The sequence below is a fragment of the Cygnus olor genome, chromosome 10 (assembly GCF_009769625.2).
Source record: "Cygnus olor isolate bCygOlo1 chromosome 10, bCygOlo1.pri.v2, whole genome shotgun sequence".
In the NCBI taxonomy this organism is placed as follows: Eukaryota; Metazoa; Chordata; class Aves; order Anseriformes; family Anatidae; genus Cygnus; species Cygnus olor.
Window position 1 is genome coordinate 5,302,108 of NC_049178.1, and position 24,543 is coordinate 5,326,650.

General features: G+C 36.3%; 1 protein-coding gene and 1 long non-coding RNA gene across 3 annotated transcripts in view; both read right to left on the reverse strand.

Annotated features, from left to right (window-relative positions):
- SLC6A11 (solute carrier family 6 member 11) overlaps window positions 1-8,584 on the reverse strand; it is a 92,508-nt gene extending 83,924 nt beyond the window's left edge. The window contains exons 1-5 of one of the 2 annotated variants that reach the window (XM_040568426.1): window positions 8,231-8,584; window positions 7,535-7,765; window positions 4,018-4,152; window positions 3,710-3,850; window positions 2,086-2,176 (exon numbers count right to left, since the gene is read on the reverse strand). In XM_040568426.1, coding sequence (XP_040424360.1) covers window positions 2,086-2,176; window positions 3,710-3,850; window positions 4,018-4,152; window positions 7,535-7,754 — 587 coding nt within the window. In that variant the 5' untranslated portion in view covers window positions 7,755-7,765; window positions 8,231-8,584. Of the gene's footprint in view, window positions 1-2,085; window positions 2,177-3,709; window positions 3,851-4,017; window positions 4,153-7,534; window positions 7,766-8,125; window positions 8,145-8,230 lie in introns of those variants that run through there. The other variant, XM_040568427.1, reaches the window with a different exon arrangement.
- A 3,289-nt stretch (window positions 8,585-11,873) lies between these two features.
- Window positions 11,874-15,757, reverse strand: LOC121075664. The gene is made up of 3 exons (XR_005823090.1): window positions 15,683-15,757; window positions 13,655-13,754; window positions 11,874-12,279 (listed from the first exon to the last, which is right to left on the reverse strand). It is a non-coding gene; the product is annotated as an uncharacterized LOC121075664 (long non-coding RNA).
- Window positions 15,758-24,543: the final 8,786 nt, after the last annotated feature.

The window sequence follows — 24,543 nt, forward strand, 5'->3', positions numbered from 1 at the left end:
GTTAGCAAGGCAAAAATCATTCTCAGCAAGACAAGATGTTCATTTTTCAAGGCTGAAAATTCATGCATCAGTTTTGCTTGGACACAGAAAGTGGAGAAGTTTAATATCTTAAAATGGTTTGGCCAGTAAACTGCTAGTATTATAAAAACCTTGTCCACAGATCAAAAAATAAATAAAAATCAAATAACAAAAGGTGGTGGGTTTTTGTTGGTTTTTTTTTTTTTTTGATGACTTTAAAGATTTTGGAGTGTGTATTTATATGTAGACGTAAGACCAGAAAAGAAATTACAAAAACCAACCCTAAATCTGATTACCTTTTCTAGTTTTCTAGTTTCTAGTCTCATAATTCATTCCTAATTCAGCTTAAATAAGCTTACATCCACAATTTGAAGGATTCAAAACTCACTATAATTAGAACCCAGTTTTAGCTATAGGATCTTGTTTAGCTTCATTTTTAGAGAATTATGAGAGAGGACATGCTTAGAATTTGTACGTATGTGGTTCAAAATGACATTGACATGGTAAATTACACAATCCCCCCCAAAAAAAGAACTAAAAAAAAGCCACCACACACACAAAACAAAACAACAAAATAAACCTTCAACAAACTAGAAATATAAAACTTCACTTCTACTCTCCATATAAATCAACTGAGTATTGCCTGCTTCCCTAGACAGCTGGAGTTACCATCAGTTACTGAATTTTGAATATTGTTGAATAAGCAAATAAACACAGTGAGTAAATAAGGCTAGTACTGGAGAAAATACTTTGTTCATTTACTCTAACTATATATTAAAAAAATCTTAGTTTTAGTTATCCCAAGGAGACATAATATGTTTGTGTTAAAATGATGAATCTGTAACAATAGAAGAGGCAACCTAAAATTCTTCTTTGTTCTGAAACATTATCTGGGAAGTGGGTAGAGTAGGTATATTTTGATTTAACAAACTAGGTGTTCAGATTATTGGAATTTTATCAGAGAAAAAAATACAATTAACTAGAGTTATTTGTTATTATTAATGTATAATCAAATCTGTATAAGGCATTATAACTGCCTTATGTGTGTGTTAATATATATATAATAGCATTATTTACTGAACCAATAACTACCACCCACAAAGACTAAGAAAACTGAGGTAGCAAGGCTAAGACATTCAGAAGCAAAGACAATAGCATATGCTAACATTCAAGAAAATGACATCAGTGTAGAGTTCTCCTTTGTAGGATAGTCTTAATTTATAGCCCTTTCAAAGTGTAGCTATTGCAGTTCCGGAGAAAAAATGAACAAAAAAACACTAAGCATATAGCCTCAGAATAAGTTTCTACCTTGTTAATAAAATTGGTAAATTACAGTGGGCCTCAAGAATATTTAGTAACCTAGAATTTTGTAACGCGTTCTTTTGAATTGTGAGGTGACTTCATATTAAAAGTAGCATTTCATTTCTGTGACTCTTAACACACACTGAGCCTTGCAAGGAACAAGTATGCAACTATACATGCACTAATTAAATATTTATAGTAAGAAAAAATGTGTCATCACAATAGCAGTCCATATTTTGTCAAGAGATAATTATCTTCTATTACTCTAACTAGAAACCAGAATCAAAGAGACAAGAGAGTTAAGGTCTCCTGTTATTATTACAGCTAAATAACTAACACTTACACAGTCCATTCAAAAATAAGATAGAGAAGACATAATATTCGTTAGCTCAAACAAGGATGAAGATGCAACCGTTAAAAGAGAGGAAACATCCTGAAGAAAAAAAAAAAATAAAATCATCCTTTCTTTCACCTCTGCCTCATTAGTATGTGTTTGAGTCTCTTTCCTCCAGCAGCAGGAGCCAAGCTCCCAAGCAAGTGGCACACTTTGTTCTGTTTTCTTTCAGAATATGGAATTCTTTTCCTTGTATCTTCTAAAAAGAGTTAAACCTCTCATCCTGACTCTCTTTGACTGTATGAGAAAATTTCCAGCTGAACTCATATCACTAAGTGCTATAAGCTTATAAGGTATCTTAAGGTACCCATAAGCAACCAAAATATTGGAAGATAATGGTCAGATCAAGCATGAAGTTTATGTGCACTTACTCCCAAAATTCCATCACTGGAGAAGTGGCATTTTGTAAAGAGACTTGACTGCAGTTGCTCATATTAAGTTTTTGAAATTCCACACAGTTTTCTGTAAGAGAACAACAAAAAAGTGTTTGCTATATTGACATGTAAATGTACATGTACATTTTTTCTTGTGCATCTTGTAAAGTCACCATTCTATAACACATTTGCGCCATGTGGTTAAAAGGATTTCTAGGTGCTCTAAAATGCGTCAGCTACTACTTCTGCAACAGCATATTTTGATCACAAGATCATAGGCCTGTGCTAGAAAAATATCCATGCAATATGTTACATTCTTCTGTAATACTCTCCAAACGCATGGTTGCAATGGCAAAGACCAATAAAACAAAACACCTGAGGCAAGAGAAAGAAGCCTTGAGAAACTGAAGTAACTGATTGAGAAGCACAACACACTACTACTCCAACCAGTGGTTCAATGGCCAATGACAATGATTGGCTTATGAAACTGCCAGCAACAAGCTTCCACTTTGCCTCAACATGACAAGTGCAAAGTCACTCTTTGACTTATAATCTCTAATACAGAAAAAGAAGATCAAAACAGCTCAGCATTATTGAAATGACACTTGTTATTTGATCAATGTTGGCTAAGCTCCTTTGCAGGGATGCCAAAAATTATACTGAAGCCTTCCACATCTATTGGGTGATGAGCTAGTTCCTTAACATAACATAAAATGCAACAGATTTCAGACACTTTTAGGTTTGCTCAAAGACCATGACAACATCCAATTAATAAAAGCTATGAATGTATAATTAATATGTGATTTGAAATCAGACTAATATAAAGATAAAAGTAAAAACTTCAGGAGCCTATAAATAACGGCATTAGTATGTATTCCCACCTGTAAACATTTGTTGTGCACTATAAAAAGTAGAGCATTATCAGCAAAAGTATCCATGAAAGGACAGATGCAGACCCTATACTGAAAAGCCTTATGAATATGTGTATTATCATCTTTGATGCAAGAGGTTACTTTGCATGCCATAAGGATTATTTGACTAAGTTATCAGAAGTAGCTTTAAGTACATTATTCCTTAACATTTGGTATTAAAAAGAGCAAATCCACAGCTCTTTAATACTTTATTCTCCATTTAAACTCCTGATTTCACACAGTGAAAGAGCAAGATTGTAACCTGTCATCAGCTCTTCAGTTGAATTCACTCACTGTATTCAGGGAGAATAGATATGATTGCAAATGAGAATCCTGGGATCTAGCCAGAATATTTTACAAAATTAACAAAAAACAAAGCCTTCTTTTCCTATCTGACATTATATTCCACAGGAACAAATGCTTATATAATAACATATTATACATGTTATACTTATATGTATACATATATATATATATATATATATACATATATATATATACACACACACACACACTTATTATACAATGCTTATACAATAAATCAGTAAGTTTTCACTCCAGGATTCATTTATCATGATGTAAGTAGTGTGACGTGACTGATCCATTTGCAGAGAGTTTTCTACCACAATAGTTCTGTTCCCAACATTTTAATTTATCAGTTAGTTGGAAATAATTGATTTGTTCAGCAATGATCTCTACTGAGGTCTTACCTGTATTCCATTCATGCCCACACGTAGCCCAAGGAAGCTCTGTAGTAAAGCAGTTAAACAGATAGAATATAGCCCATGCTAAAATGATGATGTAGTATACATTTAGATGTGCCTCTATAACTTGGGTAGCATATCCAATGCCTGGAGGGGAGGGAGAGAGAATAGAAAACTTTTACTTTTTGGATAATTTAAAAGCAAATACTTTAAGTATATCCTAACTTCAATTTTGAGATATATATATATATATATTTTAACTTTACTTAAACTTAATGCATTCTTTTGCAGTAGAACACAGAAAAGTTTGTTACCTTCAAACAAAGGACAAACTTTCCTCCAGCAGGTAATGCCTCCTTCACTAGTAAACTGTCCCAAGGCTGTCTCCAAGAAAAAAACTGGTATTCCACAGCAAATAAAGAAAACCACATATGGGATGAGGAAAGCACCTACAAGCAAACATTGAGGTGGTATTGGTTATAATGAACACATACTTTCTTGACAGTTCAGTGAGAAGTTTGTTTACTTAATAAAGGAAGGATCACCTGTTAGCCAATTGTCAGGTGTTGTGCTAAAAGTGCAGAAAGTGTTTATTCGTAGCACTAAAGTTAGGCCACTATCATGGAGGAAAAAAAGAAAAAGAAAAAGGAAAAAAAAAGAAAAACCACATACAGACAAAAACCCACCCCCATCCCCCTCCCTCCCCCTGAAAACCATAACAAAATTTCTCAGTATAGGCTATATTCTGCTAATCTTTCTCTCAAGCACAGGAAAGACCAAATTCTTGCTCAACCACACCATCCCGCTCTGATCATCATCGAATCAGTCTACCCTATCTTCTCTTCTCTTCCTTGCTCTTCTCAGAAAAGCAGGAATGAAGGAGTGTTATGAAAGTGAAATCCAAGAAGTACTGCACAGGTTATTTAGATAAACCTGATGGTGAGAATCGTTAGAAGGGAATTTTGAAATAAACCTTAGAACTACTCACACACAGGAAGAAAGCTGGACTTGGCGTTATCAGCTAGAAATTGACCATCAACCTTTTCATTACATGTTGACAGTAAAGTTCAGCAAGGATAACGAGCAGTACAATTCAGTGCTGAAGAGCTATATATAACAAAACACCATTCTCTTATTAACATATAGCAGAAGCATTAGAAGTATTGTATTGTTTCATGATTAATCATGTTATTAGGTATGGCAGCTAAAGAACATGACTGAAGTATGCAGAATCAAAGAAGAAGTGACAGAAGATCCATGTTAGGCATAATGTCACTTTCTAATAATGTGGATTTTACATATTCCATTTAGAGCTGAACCTAAATAACAAGGAATGAAATACAGTCTTTCCAATACATAGAGAATCCATTAACATATAAGGCCAAAATATTTTTTTCCTCATTCCTCAGCTACTTAGATTTTTTCCTGAGTCAAAGAATGAGGTGGATAGCAAGCTACTAACTGCCTAAGACTGAAACAAGGAAAGAAGAAAACACATATTAAGAAGAAATCATAAAATAAGTTTCTGCCATTTTTACTTACACTGATAAACAAAGATTTACTGGTTTAACCTAACAGAGCAGCACAGTGAAGTACTGCACAGAAGTTTTTCCTGGCAAGACGTATTTTACATTGTTGCATACATTGACCAGTTCTTCAGAGTACTAGCAATAACAACATTTCCCTTTCAATGGGAGTCCTAAAGATTGATTTGATCATTAATGAATAACACCTTATTAGCTACCTCTGTAATACTAAACCCCTATCAGAAACTAAACTATGAACAAAATGTTTCTGAATATACTTCAGGAAAATTTCCACAACTGCAAGACAAATAGGTATCCTGTTTATGAACGTTAAAAAAAAAAAAAAAAGACAAAACAACAACAACAAAATACACCCACAACCTGTAACAATAGTAATGCTTTAGTCACTTCAATGACAAAGCTGACACAACTAAATACACCAGCTTTGTCTTGCAGTTACTTTCTTCAGACCCAGCACATCAATAGAGATGTCTTCATGAGTAATCTCTTAGCTCAGCCAGACAATTTGCATATAGTTGAATCTCAGCTGTATCTCAAACAAAACATGTAAACTTCAAAGAACGTTATCTGTGCATCTAAAAACATGGTTTCTCTATGTGATTCGCTGTACAAGTGGTTTTAAAAAAATCCTTACAAGCCATAATTTGAGAACTGCTGTCCAGTACAAAATCCAGCTTGGCCCACTCGTGCACAAACCTAATGAGTTTAACAGGGAAACTTGTTGAAATTTAATGTATTGACTTTCATTCTCTTTCTCCAACTCCTTTACAATAGATATAACATCACGAAAAATCAAAGGACATCAAGTTTCACTGCTTGCAAACAGAGCAGATTCTAAGAAATACCTAATTCAAAACATTAAAATGAATTAATTTTCCTAAAAAGAATATCAAGTGTCCCTAAAAACTAATTAAAGTTATAGAAGTTCACGCCTATACTGCCCGTTATGGTTTAGAGCACATGCCAGAGAAAGCTCAGACCTCAAAGTTGCCTACTACTGCTTCTGGATTTGTTCTGTACCTAGCAAGTTATTTCATAACTAGCTCATATCTCACCATTGTTTTCATATATTATATATAAAGTAGTTTTCAGTATTGTTGAAACAATTTTGCATCAAACAAGCCCAATTCTGGTCTAATTCCAGTATGGCATATTAAAGAGTTACAAAAAAAATACAGGTGATAGCCAAAGATCAAAGACCAAGACAACACTAAAGAAAACTGAAGTCAATGGTAAATTTCCCATGGTGCCAGGACACGACCAATCAAATCACACACACTAATTCTATTCTTAAAGGGTGCAGTAGTGATAAAGTAAGATACTTAAGCAACAACTTTTTCACTAAGCCAAAACACAATTATAGTGTGTTATACCTAAGGGACAAGAGAAGGAAATTCGGCACAGCTCTATTAGCAAACCTGTTGAAGAAAAGATCTTTGCATAAATCAGCCGCTGAACATATTATTTTTCTCCCAGGATATATGCTTACACTAGCACTGATTCAGACCTTAAGTGGGAGAATGTTGAATCCAGTTCACAGAACTCTAAGCTAATTTTTGTTTTTCTTTCCTCATTTCTACTCAAGTCATTGATATGACTATTCTTAATTGTTACGTATCTTACGTAGCTGATACCTAACTGTAACCAATACACTCTATATATTATACCTTTGTTATTTGAAAGAGAAAAGAACAGACTTTACTGTCTTATTCAAAATTTTATAGAGCCTGCTCTCTTCATTGAGAGACAGTCAGTTTTATACCTTCCCTTAACCTACGGTACTGATTTGGGAAGTAGTGGCTAGAAGAAATACGGTTGACTTAAAGGAATTTTCTTATGACCAAAAAATAAAAAATAAAAAAATCCTTGTAGTAGAATCCTCTGAAATAATATTCATCCTCTCCAAACTATGCCGTTTTGAAAATGAAACTGCTACTTTCTTTTCTATGTCAGACTTAGGTAAGCGTGCTTGAGTCTAAATTCACATGTAGAAGAAAACACAGCATTCTGTTTTAACTGGTTACTTCTGCATTTAAAATACAGGAAAATATGCAAGTCTTCTACTAAAAAAAAAAAAAAAAAGAACTTGACAATATTTGGGGAGAAAGGAAACATCACCATTTTTTCTTGGTTCTCACATGCTTAATAGTTCCCTACCCACACATACACTGAATCCTGAATACATCTCTCTTATTAGTGCAAGGAATCACTCTAAAACATCCTTAAGAGTTTATTCCCTAGGTGTTTATGGTGAGCTGTAAATCAACATATGATGCCATCTTACCTCCTCCATTCTTGTAGCAAAGATATGGGAATCTCCATACATTTCCCAACCCAATAATCTCCCCTGCCACAGAAAGCACAAATTCAACCTTATTGTTCCAGTGGCCTCTTTCATGAACTTTCTTATCATTGCTGTGGACAAGGCTGGTACTTGAGGCTTCTGGGTCTAAAACATCTTCTGGCTTGCCATTAATTATAGGAATAGTCTTTTCAGCTGTCATGACTGTTCAGCCTATGGGAGAAAAAAGAAAAACATACAGATGTTTTAAGTCACTTGTTAACAACAACATTCAATGACTAAGACAACCCTTAGCTTCATTAGCTTCAAAATACTTATTGTCTACATTTACACATGAAAGTGAAGGAGGCAATTCTGTAAGGCTAGGAAAATTGTAAAAAAAGGAAAATGAAAAAGAAAGCAAGAGAGAGAAAGCTTATACATGAGGAAAAGGGAACAAGGTTTCTGAGTTGACACTGACAGCTAGGAGTAGGACACTGTTTTAAGGGCTGAGCAGTGAAACATTTTGAAAAACCCTCCCCAAGCAGGGATCCCTGCTTGACTAATCTCGCAGAGGACAAGAATCTACTGCACCTTCCAAGCACACAAATGAGAACAGAGGAAGAAAGGGATGTGGAGAAGGGGGCCTGAACGGCTCTGGCCTGCCTGGAGAAGTAGGGGAACTCCCGGTCTACTCACCCAGGGCTCTGCTTATGCCTGCGCGGCTGGGAGAGGGACAGGCTCTCTAGCCGAGTGCTCTGCTCCCAGCGGACCTCCGCGGGCTGCCGCTCTCCGCTCGGTCGCACAGGAGGCACGGGGCACGGCGGCCGCCAGCACCTAGCGGCAGAGGCGGGCAGGGGGAGGCGGGGATAACGGGGGCAGCGTTCGGCGAGCGAGGGACCGGGAAGCCTCGTCCTGCGCTGCGGCTGCCGCCCGGCCGGCCGGCGGCGAGAGGATGTTCCCCGCTGCCCGCGCTCCACAGCCGGAATTTGCAAATGCTCAGCCTTCCCCGGAGCGTTGGTATAACACCCGCCTCCCCCCTCCGCCCACCTCAGGCTGTCCCACCAGCTCCCCCCTTCTCTTTCTCTTCTCCCTCCTCCTCCTCCTCCTCCTCCTCCCAGCATCACCGCCCGAGCATCCCCAGCCCCTCCCCGGGCGGCCCCGGCCCGCAGCGGCGGCTCCCTGCGCACCTGCTGCCCCCCGGCCCAGCCCCCCGGGGGGGCTTCGCCTTCGCTTCTTTTTTCTCAGTTGCGGCAAGTGGAAAGGGGACCCGCCGACCCCTGACCCCCAGATGATGGATCCAGCTGGGGAGGAGGGAAAGGTGGGACAAAAATGGGATAAAAAAAAATGTGGGGGGAATGTTTGGAAAGTGTGGAAACAATGTGGGTGCTTTCGAGTTACACTGGGAAAACGCAGAAACAGCCTACGTGGGCATTTCTAACCAGTGCTTTGCTTAAAATTAGAGTTGAATAAGTGTTAAATAGAAGCATCTATAAGAAAAAGCAAACTGCTTTGTGTCAGGTTGAATTAAATATTTCAAATAAATACCTTTTTTCCCCCATTTTATCCCTCCCCCTCCCCCCCAACTTTTTAAAAATACCTTTTCCATTATCCATCTCTGCACCTTCTCCTTAGCAAATGGCAAGACCTAACTCATGTTTTAGCTTAAAACCTGCCCTCTGGTCCATACTCTCTATTGCAGCTACAATCACCAGTATTTTGCTCTGCAGCACCAGGAGACGTACTTGGGAGCACTGTCTCCCACATCCCAGGTTACAGTGAAGCCCTCTGGAGGATGCTTTCCCAGAAGCAGCATGCTCTGCCGTGCACATTCTGCTCCTGTTGCCCTTCAATTCCACAGACTTCTCACCATGCTAGGAAAACTGTCATCCAGTGCTTGCTGAAGACAGCGGAAAAAGGCCCATGGATAGATTTTATATCAGCTTCATCTGACTTTGGAAGTTAGAGCCTGATCATACCCCACTTACATATAGACCAAAGTGTATATCCACATTGAAACTACTACCGTGGTTAAAGTTTTTAGAGTTTGTCTTTTAAATCATACATGCCTGAAGATTGGTTGTTGGGGTCTCACTCTACATTCTGTCAACTACACATCATAACATATTCTGTCACCTACACAAACACCTCTAACAGGTGTAGGATGAGGTCCTTTCTTTTGTTGATATTCATCTGGAGAGTAGTAGTCAAACCTGTATCATGAAATGAAAAACTACCAATGGTAGAACTATGGTAAAACACTATGGCTAAAACTGCAGAATTATGATTTTTTTCTTCTTGTTAGCAACTTTTTTGTTTGATTTTGAATAAGAACTATCCTGCAGAGATATCGTTACCCGAGCTGGATTTGTTTATTATTATTATTTTTATGGGCGGGGGGCTGGGTGTGTTTTTTTAATTATTTATTTTTATTTTGTTCTTAATGCAGCTGGTATCCATCATCCATTCTTCCCTCCTTCATCTATCTTCCAGCAGGGACCAAAACAGGCATTGTTTTGTTTTATTCTTTTTTTTCTGTCCTATATTCCAGCCAGGCTGAGCAGGCTCAACAGGACACACAAACATCAAAGGTGAAACTGAGTTCTCATCTCATTACTAAGAGTAATTCTAAAAATGGATAGAAGCTAAGGGACAGTAAACACTTGGCTAATGACATCATGCAAGTGAGGGCCCAGTCTTCTATTTACACCTAGAATAAATTCTGCATCATCAGGTCAATGGAGAAGTTTGTACTAGTATATTATGTGCCTAGCATATTGTCTATTCTAAATGTGTCAGAACAGTGTCATGCTGTTGATGCTGGAAAGAATTCCAGGTAGAGTTAGTCACAACATGAATAGCTTTCTGATACAAACAGACAAATGACACCAAATTGAAGGGGCCTGCTCCAAAGAACAGTCTATATGATGACTGGCAGATACAAAAGGTGTTTGATCACTGCTGATTTGTTTAGTATTTGAAATGATAAATATGTGGTGACAAGTATTTTATTCACTACTGTATTCTTGCAGTGATTCCCATTCAGCCTCCTACCAATTGAAAGGCTTATGGAAATAATTGCTAGTCTTGTGAATGCTTTTCTGAAATGAAGCAGTTTGCAACATAAAACTTCCCAAATTTTAAAACAATTAACAGTTTCATTAACCCCCCCCCCCCTTTATTTTTTTTTAATCTGGTAGAGCCTCCTCTATTCCAATGAAAACACAATAAATCCCTGGATTACATCTCAGTTCATGCACTAACCTAGTATCATGAATTCACGCCTGCTTCTGTCGGTCTGTTGGGAAATCTGCACGACATGCAATCAGAGCTGAATACAGTGATTGGGATGACAGCAAGACTTGCAACATGCTGTACTGTAAGACAAGAGACTGATAGTTACTAACCTCAGCAGGCTGTTCCTCCTAAAGCCAATATCCAATACTAAAACACTAACTAATTAACTAGTAGAAGGCCTAGCTGCACCACACATCTCAAGTAATCCAGTTACGTCCAACTAGATTTTTTCTGCATTGTCTGCTCCATTCCTGATCTGCAGAAGCATTTTAAGTTGTTGTTACTTCCAACCCACTCACCAGAAGTAAATTTCCTGGCCATTCCTCTTGAGTCCCACATTAAAATGATGTGACCTAACAAAGTAATTCAAGTTCTGCTTTATTTGGTTTTAATCTCCACACTCCCAAGGAAACCATTAAAGCTCTATGCAGAAAGTAAACAGTGGAAGCAAAAGCCAGATGTTTCTGCTAGCCAAAGAAAGGTGCTGTGAAGTCCCAAACATTCTATGACTAATTATATTTAGATGTATAAACTAAAATTAATAAAGACAAGAAATTAATATATTGAGACAAGACAGAGAAAAGAAACACGAACAAAAAGCCATGTTCCCATAGGATTCTGTCAGGGTTCTGAAACACATGGCAGTGTACAGATGCACCAAGGAATATATACCAAGCATCTTTGGTTAAATCCAGAACTCGTATTTAGTCTGTTTGTCCATTTATATTGTTCTGGGACTTCTCCTTGGTCTATATTTTCAAGACACAAACCCACAGAGTTAAGACATACCAACACATGGATGTTTATCTCCTGCTTTATTCCCACTTCTGTGCCCACCCCCTATAAAATTCAGAAGACACATTGAAGAAAACTGCATGAGACAATTACATGTTTTGCCTCCCTTATACTTTGGACTTTTCTGGGATATCAGGATGTCTTGTTCATCCTGCACTTTTGATCGTTGGTAGGATGCTTCAGTTCCTGTAGCAATAGATTTGAACAAGAGTGAAGTCTCTGCTATGCTACAAAAATATTTTGGCCCACATAAGTGCCCTTACATTTTTGCATTTTTTGGAATAAAACAAATACATGAGGCAATCAATAACTATAAAAATAATCTTATTAAAACTACTATGAATATAGTTGTTTTTAATAGTGAGATCAATGGAACTTTGATGCAAGTATTTAATGTGATCAAAAACCATGTTATATAGCTTTGGAAATGAAAAGGCTTGTCTCCATTTCTGCTTCTTACTAAACCACAGTAGTTCTGTTGGTTTCTGTGTTGCTTCAGTAACATAGAACCCTGTGCCAATATAACTGAAACTGTGAAGGGTGGGGGGAAAGAATTCCATCCAGGTTTAAGTTTCAGTTTAGATTTGATGTAAACAAAAATCTGCACAAGCCTTATGTAAAGATTTCACAAGGTTAGGCTCTTCATGGGTAAACAGCTACAAAAAAGAGAAGAAATGCAATAAGAATTACATTAGCGATACAGATCTGGCAATATTTTGGATCAAAAGCTTAAGCTCATGAAACAATTTGTGAACTAAGACACTTTTAGCTAGGCTATTACGGACTGGACTTAAGTCAAACAGCAATAGGCTGTCTGGTTTGTACCTAATCCGTTTTCTGCAAAGAGGAAAAAAAAGACTTATTTGTTGTAGATTACAACTTCAAGTTAAGCAACAACTGACTGTTGGGCTTAACAGCTATCACTGTAGGCCTCTCTCTCATATTTATTGCCCGTGCCTCACAATGGTTCAGATGCTGAACTTAGAGTTCAAGAGAACTGTGAAATCCACTATTTCATCTACTGACGTTGCCCTTGAGGGCCTTCTCTTGTCCTTGCTGTCAGTCTGAGATCCATCTTTTCTTTTTGTTACATGCATTTTATCTTTCAGGCCATCGCATCTTCCACACAGGATTGGGTGATTATTTCCACAACAGGGCTTTTCCGTTACAGATGCACTAACTTATGTCTTCATCTTTGGACCATCTCTGAGGCATTTTGCTGTGAAAGAGCTAGCTCCAGCTCCCCTGCAGCATTCCTCAGTACCAGCGTAAACTGTCAGACAGCCTTTTATGACAATTAATCAGCTCCTGCTTTTATTTTAACTACATGACTAAAGTGATCTAATGTCTAACTAAAAAGGTGGCAGACATTGTGGGTGCCCCATGTTGCCTCACAGAGGTTAAGTACCCTTCCCAGTGCATTTTATGTAGACCTCCTTCTGCTAATGTGGTTTGTATTATCTTGAGCTTCCTAAATATGAGCTTTACTGGCAGACGGCACTTGGAGGGAACCTTCAACAGTGAGGCTCATACACAACTTCCAAGAGTTAGCATTCATCTATTCAAATTGAGCAGAGACACTTTCTATGTTGTGTCAGCCATGTCTGATGACTTAGCTAACAAAAGCATCTTTTTATTTCTGCTGCTACTTCAGACACAATAAGAACAGTAAGCAAATAAGTTACTTTTATGAAAAGAGTATCCTCATGTCTCTGGCTATAAACCTTGAGGCACTGTGCTTCTGATTAAGTCAAAGTGAAGTATATTTCTACACCTTGACAAAGTGACTACCCTCCAGTAGTTCAGCTAGTGTTTGCAGGCAAAGATGTCCACAAGACAGAGGTAAGAATAAAAGGTACTGGTTTGTGTGCAGAGAAGAAAATAGCTATCCATATAAATGACAGCACTGAAAGAGAAGATCCCTATGGAATGATATTTTAATGTGACCAAGTGATACCAAATAAAAACAATGCCAAACAGCAACTTTAGAAGAATTAGATATTTTAAAACATAACACCACTAGTGCCTTACCAAGAGCAGGAACCATCCACTCATTCTTCCAGATCAGAAACTGAACTTGCAGTCTTCGGAGAGCTATGCCAAACTCATGCTTCCTGAGGGGTGATACAACCTAGAAAAGGAATGAACTTTGAGGAAAGATGGTGCTCAGAATCTCTGGATATATCTTCAACTAAATTAAGCTTTCAGAATTTGTATTATAACAGGTACTCAATGAGTATTAAAATAAAGGCAGAACTGAATCCAGATCATACATATCATCCAAAATCCTTTATCCCAGACATTTTTAATTGCTGTAGAAAAAAAAATAGATTAAGGAGTTGCTTTGTGCACAGTATGTTGCATATTTATGTGGACAGACTGTTAGGATTTCCCAAGTTCAGGGAACTTAACAATTGTACACCTCAGGTGTTCACTCTGAGTCCAATAGGAAACATCTCCCAACACATCGGTAGTGGTCCCATTGTATTACTTTTGCATGAACAGCCCATTCCAGGCAGGCTTCGTGTTAATCCTAGAATTTCACAAAGTTTAACTTGGCTTTCAGGCCTTAGACTGGGTCTAAGGAAGACTAATTCAAAAAATATTTTTCAGCTTACAAATTAAAATTACCAACAGTTAAAGTCAATAAAAAGAGAAGTATAAATATTTTGCAATCATATATAACTGCATATTTATATTTAAATCTACATGTCTTGCAACAGAAATATTTCTTGATGAAACTGAAATTCCCCTCTTTTAATTCAACAGCTTAATATGCTCGTCAATATAACTTTCCTACCCAGAAGCAGAGGACCAACATTCAATCCTGAATGTGAACTTTTAATTGTTCAGGAAAGTACCTGAAGCATCCCTCACAAAAGCAGTAACCTATGCAATACTAATGCGGAGTGAAAGCTGGCAGCAGCACTTAGCACAACCTGCCAGCTGTAGTTATTAGTCAGTAATAGCACAACCTGCCAGTAGCCAGCTGATTTATTTTAAAATAAATCAGAACGGACAACTGCAAGTTAACATAAGAAATGCAGTCATAAAATGTGAATGAGGGAGTTGTTTGGTTCAGTTTCAGATCTGAAATAGGAAAAAGGCTCCAGAAGACAAGTCAACCCTTAATTAAGTTTATTTACTGTTCTCTGTTATGCAAAATATTGAGAAATACATATGACAAGTTACCTCAAAAATTCTATTCAACTCAATCACATTTTATTTTTGGTACTTTCTATCTTTAAAAAGTGTAACATCAATAAATTTATTCCAAATTTTAAAAAAGAGGTCCCCTATTTTCAAAATGTTTCCTTTATCAAAGGAAACATCTTTATGGTTAAAGCCACATGTTAGAAAAACTAAGCAGTTGAGTGAAAAATTTTGATCAGGTCTTATGAAATACATCCTATAATATTCACTAGTTATTTACATGTCAGCACTAAGCGTTTAAGCACTGAAATATCTAGAGTTTTAGAGAAATTATTGTATGCTAAGTTCTTATTGCAGGCCTAACATATTTATATAGACACTGTTGCTTTAACTGCTCTATCACAAATCACGTGCGACAATTCCAACTAACTCAGCAAACGATCCTTTCTTCAGCTGTCTGCTGGCACATAACTAATTAACAATTAATTATCTTCAACAAGATTCCTGCAGAGCAGGTGATGTGATACTGCAGATGCTTCAACTAAATTTCATTTCTATGCACAACTACTGAAAAGTACGTAGATATCTTGCTGCTTTGCTTTTTATCATTTTATTTTTAATCAGAAAATTATTCCTTTTAAGTATTATTACATAAAAAAGGTAAAGTACTGAAGAAACTCCTCTTACTAAAATACTTTCCTTACAGGTGTGAAGAATCAGCTGTTATTGACATCAGGCCAATACCTGTAGATTTATATTCTGTGACTCAGTCAAAATGGAACTTGGCTCAAAGACCAGAAAAAAACAAGTTGTTGTAAACTCTCACCCCATTACGCCCAAACCCAGCAACATCTCAGTGTTTTAAAAGACAATATATAACATTCAAGTTCTGTGATAGCTACTTACTAAAAAGCACAGTTATCAGTTATGTGACAGATGTGGTGTGTGGACGTTGTCTTCCACAGCTAAAAGAGGAAGATTGTCTGGAAAAGCAAATGAAGATACAAAGGCATAATGAGACATTGCCAGGAGTACCAGATTATACATAATTTTGTATCTGCTGGACAACAAAGAAAATCAACGATGAAAGAACTTCACAGCAAACAAGCATATATATCACATTTACCCAAACAAATCTATGAGTATCTGAAGGAATGAGTAACAGTAGGTACAGATCCCTACTTTGCTGGCACAGATTTCAGACGCCTGATAATGATGGGCATGGTGGGAGGACAAGAGATGTGTACAAATTTTTATTGCACCTTTTCAGAAATGGATAGCATCTATTTGGGTGTTATGATTCAGGCAAAGAAAGCCAAATGGACATATTCTCATGAGTGGGAAAAAGCTTTCCAGAAACTTAAAGTCATAAGAGTGTTATTTTAACATGAGATTTAAAGCAAAGACATGAAAAATATTATTCAGATGATTCAGAATATTTCTAATAGTTCCTGCTGCATCTCATCCTCTATTCCTATCCCGTCCACAAGAAAGCTGAAACTGATCCTACACTGCTTGACTACATTGAAAAGAGAATCTTAAAACACTTGTCACAAATTCTTTCCCAGATGTCTGACTCTGTGTAGCATCATACTACTGGAAGTATTGAGCCATGGAAAAGTAAATATATGAGAGAAGAAGAAATTTTGCACAGTCATTTTGAGTATAACTTGTACCAAAGGCTTATGTTGGAACTTCTTAACATCCTAGTGTTTACAGGGCAAGTTATAGGCAACACATCATGCAGTGAGAAGGATCCATTTGATATTCTGAGACACAATTCTCTTGGTTTCAGGACAGGAGGAAGAATGAGAAAAAATGGCTCATTTCTCTTTACTATCTATAATAGCTACGGCCTTTTCTAGGGCAGGGTAATGTAAGGTAAATGTTAGAATGAAATATGGAATTATATTGATTTATTAAATGCAGGAAATCTTTGCAGATGAGGAAGTCAGGGAACTGTAGACCTTTGGTATAAGCAATATATATGTATATATAAAAAAAAAAGGTTAAAAATTTGAAATTTCACCTGACACAAAGGACTAACGCCTTGCTAGTTTGCAACTCATCCTGGATTGTAAAGCGACAGTAAAACTATGCCCTGAATTAATTAGTTCCACTATCCGTAAAACAAGAAAAGGAAGAAAAAAGATTTTTCATTTTCTTCAGGAAGAATTCCTTAAGAAGGAGAATGCTAGACATCAATTTAGAAAAGTTAAGTTCAACTTCTGAATATTGTTTTAGTCATCATTTTCTGATGACTAGAAGAGTCTAGTTAAACTGCTTTATCAGGGTTCTTCCTGGTTTTGATTAAGATCTCCTTACTAGTCATATGCTGTACTTGTCCCACTGAGAAAAGGAGGTCTTTAGTGGAGTCAAGGCAGGTAGAATAATATGTACCAGAGGGTAAAAGCATGCGTTGTATTCGTGAACAATAGGTCTTCATTAACCCTGGAATTTACAAGTATACTGTTTTTGAGAGTATCATTCTGCATTTTGTTATCAGCTTCTTCACCTGTTATTGAGAATAAATTAAGAAGAGAAAATTGCATATTGTGGAGCACAACAATTTAATCTGCAGAGGAGTCCATAATCACAACCTTTGAACTATTTACTAGATACAGAATATGCTTCAGATAAATACTTGGATTTTTTTTTTTATTTTATTTTTTTTTGACCACTGCATCACTCAAAAACCTGTCCATACCTTGAACTTGCCTGAAATGAATTTTCTAATAGTTAATTTTTAGGTAGGCCTGTGAGTCCTGTGTAGAGCCAGGAGCTGGATTCTACGATCCTTGTAGGTCCCTTCCAGCTCAGGATGTTCTAATATTCTTAATAAACTTCATTTGACTCAAATCTTAATTCAAATGGCTGTTGGGAGGAAAAAAAATAAAAAAAATAAAAAAAATCAGGAGCTAAATTTTAAAGGTAGTTGTTTCTCTTCTGATAATGAGTGTCAGAGTATGGAACTTGATTAGCTGTTTACAGTTTGAAATGGTTTTAGACACCTTAAACAATGACTGATAGAAAGATGCATAACCTATAGTAATCCATAGTAAAATGCTATTTGACCTCCATATTAACTGTTCCAACTTGTGCCAAAAGCCTGATTGACTTCATTCAGGCCACAATTCCACCCAAATATCATAAAATAAATGTATATATTTTTTCAGAACTACAAGAGCTTTCACTCAACACAATGTCAAACTGTAGATTTTACTGCTCTATCACGTTTGCTATACTCTGCTATATAGTCATACAAGACACCAGACCCTCAGCCAGGCACAGGATAAACATTTCTCTTCTTACCTGTAGTGAGATATAGATGAGGCCTACGCTGATACAATATACTCCTGAGCAACTATCTGGAACTTTTTTACTCAGAAACAGTTATTTCCAAAGCTTTATTATTTGTAAGAAGACAATGGAGAACACTGATGCTTGCAAATTGCTAATTTTTTTACTAGATGTTAAGGGCTCTTTACTGGCTGTAAGAGGAATTTACAGTTGCTTTTTAAGTCAGTTGAAGTTTTTGTCAAGCTTAACTGGTCTCTAGGGTTAGACAGAGATAGCAGTTTTGGATGCTGCTATAATTATAGTTCATAATGCTAACTCAGGCTAACCTGGAAGCAATAAAAAACATATCACTTGGATGAGGCTCAGCTGAGATTAATTTAATGCTTAGTCAGATGGGTAGAAGCAGGTCACAGAAAAATCTCAAAATACTCTAATATCAAATAAAGTTAGCAAAATTGAAGTCAAAAGAAACAACAACAGTTACCACTGCAATTATAGTAGCTGAGGCTAAGATGATACAGCTCTGTATCACAAGACTTTGTGGCTAGAGGCTTTGTGACTCTACTGCATTTGTCTTTCCCAAAAATGCAGTAATGTTCTCAGTTCTTTGCTAACACTACAGTGCTTCAGAATGAGGTTGCTCTGCGGATCTGTCTTCTTTGAAGAGAGAAGATTTTTTTTTTTCAAATCCAAAAGGCAGTCATTGGAAATACTGCCCTAAGCCATACTGAAAATCTGCAGAAAGTTCTCCTTTGAGGACTGCATGATGAAGAGGTCATGTGGTGACCTTGACAGATACAGGTGTTGCCACTATGCAGTAACTAGATCCTTTCATGGATCAAAATCTCAAAGTATTTGTCAAGAACTTGTCTCTTTCCTTCCCCACTAAAATAACTTTGCAGCATACTGTCAAAAAAACTTACATATTATTACCTCCAAATTCACAGACCAGGAGCCATCTAAAAGCGAATTCTGTAGGTGCTCACCATAAAGCATTGCCATTGTGCCTCCAGCCTGTTCAAGGATTTCTTTTTCCTCCATTCTGCAAGTGTCACTGAGCACCAGGACAAAAAATATGTGATATAACACCCAAAACACAAGCCCAAAAGTTAACAGAACTAGTTGTATCAACTTAAGTCTATATTGGATGTAAGTGGTAGTGCAATGGAAAATTAGATACAGGTCTGTTCGGATAAGATTGGAGTCAGTCCCTAGATTAGAAATGCATACTGTTAGTGCTTTTTAATGTAAGAAGCAGTTGGTAAAATTGATGCTATGAAAGTAAATTATTTGTCTCAGGTTGCCTTAACCAAGAATTCAGGTGCATTGGCAGTAGTGCAATGTTAAATTGAAGGAAAGAGATATTTGAAAGCCAGGGAAATCTAAAGTTTTTAGTCTAAAATCTAAGTTTTCAGTGGGAGTAGAACAAGCTATGTTCACATTACACATCTTGTGTTAATAACATATGACAGTAACATATGAGAGTTTCTTTCTTCACAAGGAAGGCAGGAATGAAAATATTACCTATATGATTTATAGATACGTTAATTTCTATTACTGGAAAAAAAATACTTCATTATAGTTAAGACTCCTTTTAGCAAAGTTAAGTATGTGAAAAGTACACAGGTTCTTTGACTATATTAAGTGCTCAGTTCCTGCACTTCCATATTATATATACTCCCAACTTAGTCATTTACAACAGATGTTGCATGTTTTGCTGCCTTTGCCTTCAGCTTGAAGAAATCCCAGACATTACTTTTGTTCCAACAGAAAGTAAAAATTCTTAAATAGGACATTTATAGAATATTCCATCTTGTCCAAGGCCGAAGACCTTTTATTATTACCCCTAATATGTATGGACATAATAGAAAGAAGGGTTTTAATTCAGCAAAACATTTCTTTTGAGGTTTGTCTTTAAAATAAGCACTAAGGTAATTACAGCAGTTGGCTGTTAGTGCTAGTAATTTCAGGTCCTTGGTTAGCAGTGATAAGAATGTATTAAATTTCAGATGGCTGTGTTAAATGGATTTTCAATTTTAAAAGTATTTCTATGTTAAGCCTGTTTCAGCTTATTAAGTTTACCAGTTCAGTCCTGGATATGGCAAGAACCTTGAACAAGGAACAGAGCATTGTTTCCCTTTCCTACAACTGAGCTGGTCAACCCTTTGAGATTGAGTCATGGTTCCACCTACTTTCAATAAAGAGAAAACTTCTGAGAATTCAGATTTTCATACAGGCAGAGATAGTTACCAAAGCTGGCTCCCTTCTACTGTATGGCTACATAGCTCAGAGTAATAATGTATGCTTATTTGCTGAATGGTCAATAAATACACATTACAGTCTGAAGCTAAAAAGCAGGGATTTTGTGAATTGTAACACAGATCACTGTATACCAAGAGCTTCTATAGGCCAAGAATCACACGGCTTTTTGCATTTACCTTGCAGCACTGTGATTGTGTCACCGCATATTAACCAGTGAAAAGGCTGTGACATCCTCCAGCTAGACATTCTTATTTAATTTTGTGTTGATTGTTACATGAGAGTGTTTGTACTGCTCTGATATATACTTCTTTTTTTTTTTTTAAGAAAGTGGCTCCAACTGATTTCTCAAATTATTTGCTTCAGTGCTACTTTGTTAACAGCATCCTGAAGTTCTAAGTCCCCTTTTATGTTTGCAAATCAGAATCCTGGCCAGACAGAAAACAACCCATCTATGAGTCCGTTTGATTAAAAACAAAATTTGGCTGCTGCCTAATGGCCTGCTCAGGAAGCATTTGGGTTGCATTAAAATGAAGAGGCCAAAGAAAGTTTCTGAGCTGCATTCAAAATGTGATGTGAAAGGTCAAAATGCCATAGTGAATGGCACCTAATCTGTATAATGCCAGAGCAAAAGCTTTCAGGAACTTTTTACCATCTTTAAAATTTACCATCTTACTTTATATCTGCTTCAGCTAGAAATAAATTAGTTTCATATCAGCACAAATTAGCATTCAAGAAAAATTGTTTGAAGAAATGTGGGTAGCTAAATGAAATCAAAACAAAACAAAACACACACTTTCGTTCTGCAGTTCATATTATTTTTCTACAGATGTCTTCCTCAATCAAAATTATTGTTTTGTGAGACTTTAACATGTTATCATCAACTTTTATCGAGGAGGTTAAAATATCTGAATATCTAAATCTGCTATTTCCACTGGACAAAACATTTTTGTATTCTAATTCTTGACAGAAAGTTAATTCTCACTCTGCTTTTAAAACTACAAATGAGTTAAAATGATTAACAGCAGTGTTAGGCTTCTGTTCTCAAATTTTGTGAAGAATGAAAGATATTTAAACCCCCTTGTGCTTCAAGTTCTGACTAAATTTGGAAGTGTAGATTTTTAGAAGCAGATGTTTTTAATACATCTTACAAGTATGTTAGTATTTAATCTTCCCCCATTCCCCCTCCCAAAAAGGGGGTCTCATTAGAGTGTATTCTACTTATGCTTAGTTTCTCTGCGTCACCTCTTACATTTTCAGTCCCTGTAACACTGTCAAGATGCCCTTTTTCAAAGGATTCTTCAGGTCATCACATCCACCCCTCCCAAAAGCTATATGGTGAATGCAAAGTACTTCCATGCTACTGCCGTGCAGGGAGAATATAATGCAGGTTGTTTTACTTAAGGATTTGGGTAATTTTGTTTGTTTTTGTGTTAAGAAAATGACCAGCCTATGGGAGAGAAAATGCTTATATGTCCAGAATCATAGTACAGAAGTCAGATATTGATGCAATCTGAATTATTTTTTCAGAATATCTCCAGAGCATCTCCTGATCAAGTTTCCCTTCAAGAAAAATAGTAGTCCATCCTTTCTCATTGATGCACCCCATTGATTTTTTTATGGAAAAACTAGTACCTGCAAATTCCATCTCAGTTCTGAATTCACAATACTGAAAACTGAATAGCAATAAGACATAAAGGTCATGTAAAAATAAGCCCAGAACTTCAGTGAACTGCAGGCTCTACTGACATAAAAGTCAACTAAGAAGTTTCCCAAGTGATTGTTTTGTGGGGTTTTAATTGTTATTAAACATCAATAATTTTTATTTATTATTAACAGCAACAAATTTAAAAAGTTACACAACTAGAACTCACGTGGTAGTTTGCCTTTCTTTCACTTTGAATATTTTATTCGTTTTTCACTTAGTTATTTTGCAGCATCAGAATTTTCTTTCAAGTAATATCTTTTATGATTACTCAATTCACTATTTTGAAAAATTCAAATATTATGAAGTTGCATATATTTTAATATCTTTTAAAGCTCAGTTTAAGTGGGGACAAAGACTTTCAAAAGAATCAGGGTATTTGGATCTTTTTTAAAATGACAATTTCAAAAGCCACATGAAATCACCTCTCAAAAATAGTCCTTTAAAGAGGCACCAATCTGAGTACAGAAGACTCATGTTTGGCCTAGTGACCTGGCCAGTCAGTTATCAACCCAAACAGGACAGCCAATGCAGAGGAGATTCATTCATTCAATCTCCAGAAAAGAGAAAATAAACAAAAAACACACCAGTAATTTTCAAAAATTAACAACATTTTTGATTAATTTTATAGAAAATATTAATTTTATAGAAAATATTAGAGTGGGATCAGGTTAAATCAACAGTAAAAATATTATTTTAAAATGTGTCTAATGTAACATGAGTAACATGTAAATTATTATTATTTATTTGTTTATTTTTAAGTTCACGGGCTCTGCTATAAAAACTGTCACTATAAACAGTAGCAATGATAAGTAGCAATCACTAGGTCAGCTGTCCCATGCTGGACATCATCAGTATGGACATCAGTATTTTGCCTTCATTTCAGCTCATGCTTGATAATGCCAAGTAGGAGTGGAATTTTCTTTTTATTTATTTTATGAAGTGATTCATATTTTTCATGAGTTGATTTAAAAATCTCACCGGGTCAAATTTATTTCAGTTTTATTTAGCATTATCTTATACTGCCATTTAGTTTTTATTATTTAACATTTAATGTATTTTTGATATAATTTAATATTAAAATATCGTTATATCTAAGTATAATCCATATTATTTCCTGCATTACTGACTCTATCATCATAATTATATTAACTGAATTCATCGCTGAAGTTAATTTCAAGATGAAGTGCAAGAACCTGTTAGTTTGTATACTTCTTTTCGTATTGGTGTCAAGGCAGTATCATTCCTGTTCAGTGATTTGTATGCATCAGGTTACTAAGGTTAGAAAATACCTGAAGTCTGCTCTAAAACTTGTAGTTTTCATTCTGTCAGATCAAGTTCCAACTGCAAATAGGCCAAAGCCACATCCTGAAGAAATTAAATGAAAGGTTGGGTTTGAAATTCACAATTAGTTAATTCACTTGAGGTTAGCTCATAATTTATTCACAAATACAGAGAATTTCTACTTTTTGTGGGAACAGGGAAGGATGTTGCATACAAAGCCTATGTCTAGGCCTGATGAATTCTGTGGCTGGTGGCTTAAAAGGCAACAGTTACTAAATGTAATATGTAGCTATTTGCTTATGAAGTATCTACAGTTTTCTACATTATTTCTACAGGTGCTTTCTATAGAACATGCTTCCTGCTATAGTATATTTACAAGCATCATCAACAAAAATTTACTATTTCCATTATGCCATAAGCTTGGGAGCACTATGCCTAATTGCTGTAAGGAACGATTCACGGAGCTGAGAAATATCTTGGCAGTTAAAAAAGAAACCAAGCCAAACCTGCCTGTTTTCATTACCAGCTATGAACTCTGTCCAGATGTGCTGTGATCTAATAAACCTTTCAAGGGAATCTGTGCAGACAGTAAATTCTGTCAAAAACAGGCATGCCCCAGTGGCTGAAGCTGAGTTTTTACATTGGTCTTTGAATGCTATCAGATATCAAAGTGAAACTCAGATTAAAAAAAAAAAAATTAAAAAATTAAAACATCACCTGATAGAATTTTGAGTTCTTCAAGGACAAACAGCATGTAACAGTAGATGGAGGAGAGAGGCAGCAGCAAGGATGTTCAGGAGAAAGAACTTCCCCACCCACAAGCACTCTTTACTTGGGTGAACCAGAAAAAACTCAACACAACTCCCCCATTACCTTTTCCAGAGTCTGGTTAAACCTCCCACTAACTACAGGAGCTTAGAAAATTTATTCTCTGAGTGTTCTTTCAAAGAAGGGTTGAGATCTCCGATTTATAACAAAATTTTTATGTAGTTTATTTTGAAAACAAAAAGTCTTCTCTTGTCAAATTGTTGTGTGTTGGCAGAACGGAAAGGTAGACTTGTTTTTAATGTGTGGTTTGCAGCAGTTAAAAAGTATCAGCTATAAAAACAGGTCATACCACTCCTGTTTCCTTGAAAACAGCTTGCTGCAACACTAACAGATATCGCAGAGTATCTGGTAATACATCAGAAGTTACTTGTCACATGCTGCTATTTAACAC